The following is a 2,818-nucleotide window of genomic DNA, read 5'->3' on the forward strand; positions in this document are numbered from 1 at the left end:
ACTACTAATTTTGTAAGATTTAACTTTAAAAATATACTTGTAAAATAGCAATAATGAATAAAACTTTGTACAGACATATTTCTGTGAGATTATTATTCCCTCACATCTATAATAATACCCAATACAACATCCTTCAAGAAAAAAATCCAATAAGTTAAATCCATGCAGTAGCTGATCCATTCCTAAATAAATTAACACTCACTCTACCGTAGTTTTAAGTGTTGATTCTTGATGAATCCATGCCATTTGGAAACAGTGGTGAGGACAGTCCATGATATTGATTACCAAAAAATTATAAAGAAGATAAACATGGACATTACATTGCACATGCTCACAAAATATACAATGGTGACACAATATTTAAAATTTTAAATAAAAAAAACCCCATTTTTTTTTTTTTATTCTATTTTGTGTTTTGGGGGTTCATGGCTCTTGACTGCTGTGAAGTTCCAGCATCTCATGGTTTGGGTCAACAGAGACAGCAACTCGATAGTCTCGCAAGGCACCCATAACATCACCGATATGCTCGTGAAATGCTGCCCTCAAGTGTAGCAGGTTGAGGTCCGCTTTGAATAACACAGAGCACGACATCTCAACCTTTGGATATCAACAGGTAGATCATTATTTGCGAGTCTGGAATCTGATTTTACAACATGAACCACCTGGAAAAAGTGAATTGATAAATGATCCCTCAAGCTCAGACAATGTGATAATCAGATTACTCTATCTAGGTTCAAATTGGTTTTTTCATTTATTTCAATAAATAACAATATGAACCACCATAATAACAATAGTAATATTTTTTTTGGGTGAATAACAATAGTAATCTTCCTTTTAAGCATCTGGTAACAATGTAAATGTAAAGTATTGCCAGGTAAAATGTCCAAAATTAGTCACATGACCGATTAAGTAAATTGCATGTTTCATTTCCTTGAATTTTGACCCCTTGTTGTTTCAAATGAAAGGCAAAAACGGTTTCCCCAAGGTACATATTTAATATTTTAAGAACAAGCAACAACATTCAAGAACATTAACTCAAAAAACACGTAAACATGAGCAGTCAAATAGTGCATCAGTCAGATAGTGACAAATGTCACAAAGCAAATGGCAACAAAAGCAATCCTGAATATGGAGCCCGCTATATGGATCTGTATTCAATTTTTTTTACCCTGCCAAAGGTCTTTTCATATATTAAGTTATAGGCCAGTTATCTGCTGAAAATGACACTCTATCTTTCTGGTTTGACTGAGTGAGGGCAATAACCTTAATCAAGTGATCAATTAAGCTTTGGATGTAACTTGGGTCTATGTCAACAGTGAAACTGAACTCAAAACCACCATTATTACATTCAAAAACAAAAATTGCAGCCTTATTTATTTTTTTGGTGCAATGCACACATAACTGTTAGAAGTTCCAGAAATACAAACATATAATAGATTACCTTAACAGCTGATAGCATTAAAGAACCTTTTGCAAGCTCAGCTGCTATACATGAAGCCAAAGTGCAGCCGGTTCCATGAGTATTCCGAGTTCTTATGCGTGGTGAACGCAGCTCATAGAAATTATCTCCTAGAAGATCAAATCAAGAAATCAAATTAACAAAAGACACCGCCTAGAGATACACACAGTTACAACTCAAAAACCCCAATGAATACATTAAGCATACCATCAAAGAAAATATCAACAGCATCCAATGAAGAAGCGAGGTCACCTCCTTTGACAAGTACATTTCTGAAAACAAAAACAAAGCTGTTACGAATTACAATTCTTCTTCTTGTCTAGTCTTTGTAAAACAAATCTGTTCTAAGAAATAAAAGAGCAAGCCCATATGTACACATTGACTATGCAAACTCAAAGTTAAACCTGCCTCTCACAGTGCCTAGCATGACACTTAAACCTCCCTCTCACAAATCACAATTGGCATTCATATCTTTATCATTGCCCAAACTTCTACTAATAGACTCTACTGAATCCATGAGAAAGGTGACGTGTCAGTTACCTTCACAAAGACTAGATAAGTGTCATGTCAGTAAATTCAATGCTAAAGTGACATGGTGCCAAACAACAAGGTGTCGAAATATAATTTTTCCTACTTTTGGAGGGATTGTGGAAAAGTTTGGCAGCTTCTGATAAGCCTAACTCAAAAAGAATAAAAACTCAAATGCAAAGCACTAACCGTGGACCCATGTCATGGATAGATTTTGCAGCAGAACGCATGTCGTCGACTGTTTCCAATTGAACACCACCAAGTAAAGCAGATGCTTCTTTTAAATTTGGAGTTACAATGTCAGCCATGGGAAAAAGATACTCCCTGCAGTCAGAAATCAAAACAAACAAACAAAAACAAAAATCAGATAGATTTCCCACAAGAGTACCATGGTCTTTCCGAAGATTTTCCACCACATCATTGTATTAATAAGAGAAAATGAAAATGTACCTAATTTATTATCAGATATGAAAAAACCTTTTTCCATTACCAACGCCCACTCAGTCCTCCCCATGATCTTTACCAAACAGTTTAAAATTGAACTACGGCTTCAAGCTGCAGAAGGCTATATAAAGAAAAGCTTCTTCCCTAAATCCTTGAGGCCGACTGTCAACCTTATCTGTCCTAAGAATGACCTTCTCAACAAATGTTTTTCAATACAAAGACCATACCCAGTATAAAAAGGATTATTGTCCCAAGTAGTCAAATGATGCAAGAAGAACCACTTCCCACACTCACAATCCTAATAGCAGCTTCAACCACTCGGAGGGCTAACATGGGACTCCACACTCATAATCCCTACAGCTCTAGCAATGATGAAACTTGAAAGGG

At 35.7% G+C, this 2,818-nt stretch overlaps 1 protein-coding gene across 1 annotated transcript; it reads right to left on the reverse strand.

Annotated features, from left to right (window-relative positions):
• Positions 1-364: 364 nt before the first annotated feature.
• LOC114295296 (thiamine biosynthetic bifunctional enzyme BTH1, chloroplastic-like) lies at positions 365-2,463 on the reverse strand. The gene is made up of 4 exons (XM_082867985.1): positions 2,177-2,463; positions 1,667-1,731; positions 1,442-1,569; positions 365-662 (listed from the first exon to the last, which is right to left on the reverse strand). The coding sequence occupies exons 1-4, from the start codon at positions 2,293-2,295 to the stop codon at positions 543-545; spliced, it is 432 nt and encodes a 143-aa protein (XP_082724111.1). The 5' UTR covers positions 2,296-2,463; the 3' UTR covers positions 365-542.
• Positions 2,464-2,818: the final 355 nt, after the last annotated feature.

The sequence above is a fragment of the Camellia sinensis genome, chromosome 5, assembly GCF_055761805.1.
Source record: "Camellia sinensis isolate YWXY chromosome 5, ASM5576180v1, whole genome shotgun sequence".
Lineage (NCBI taxonomy): Eukaryota > Viridiplantae > Streptophyta > Magnoliopsida > Ericales > Theaceae > Camellia > Camellia sinensis.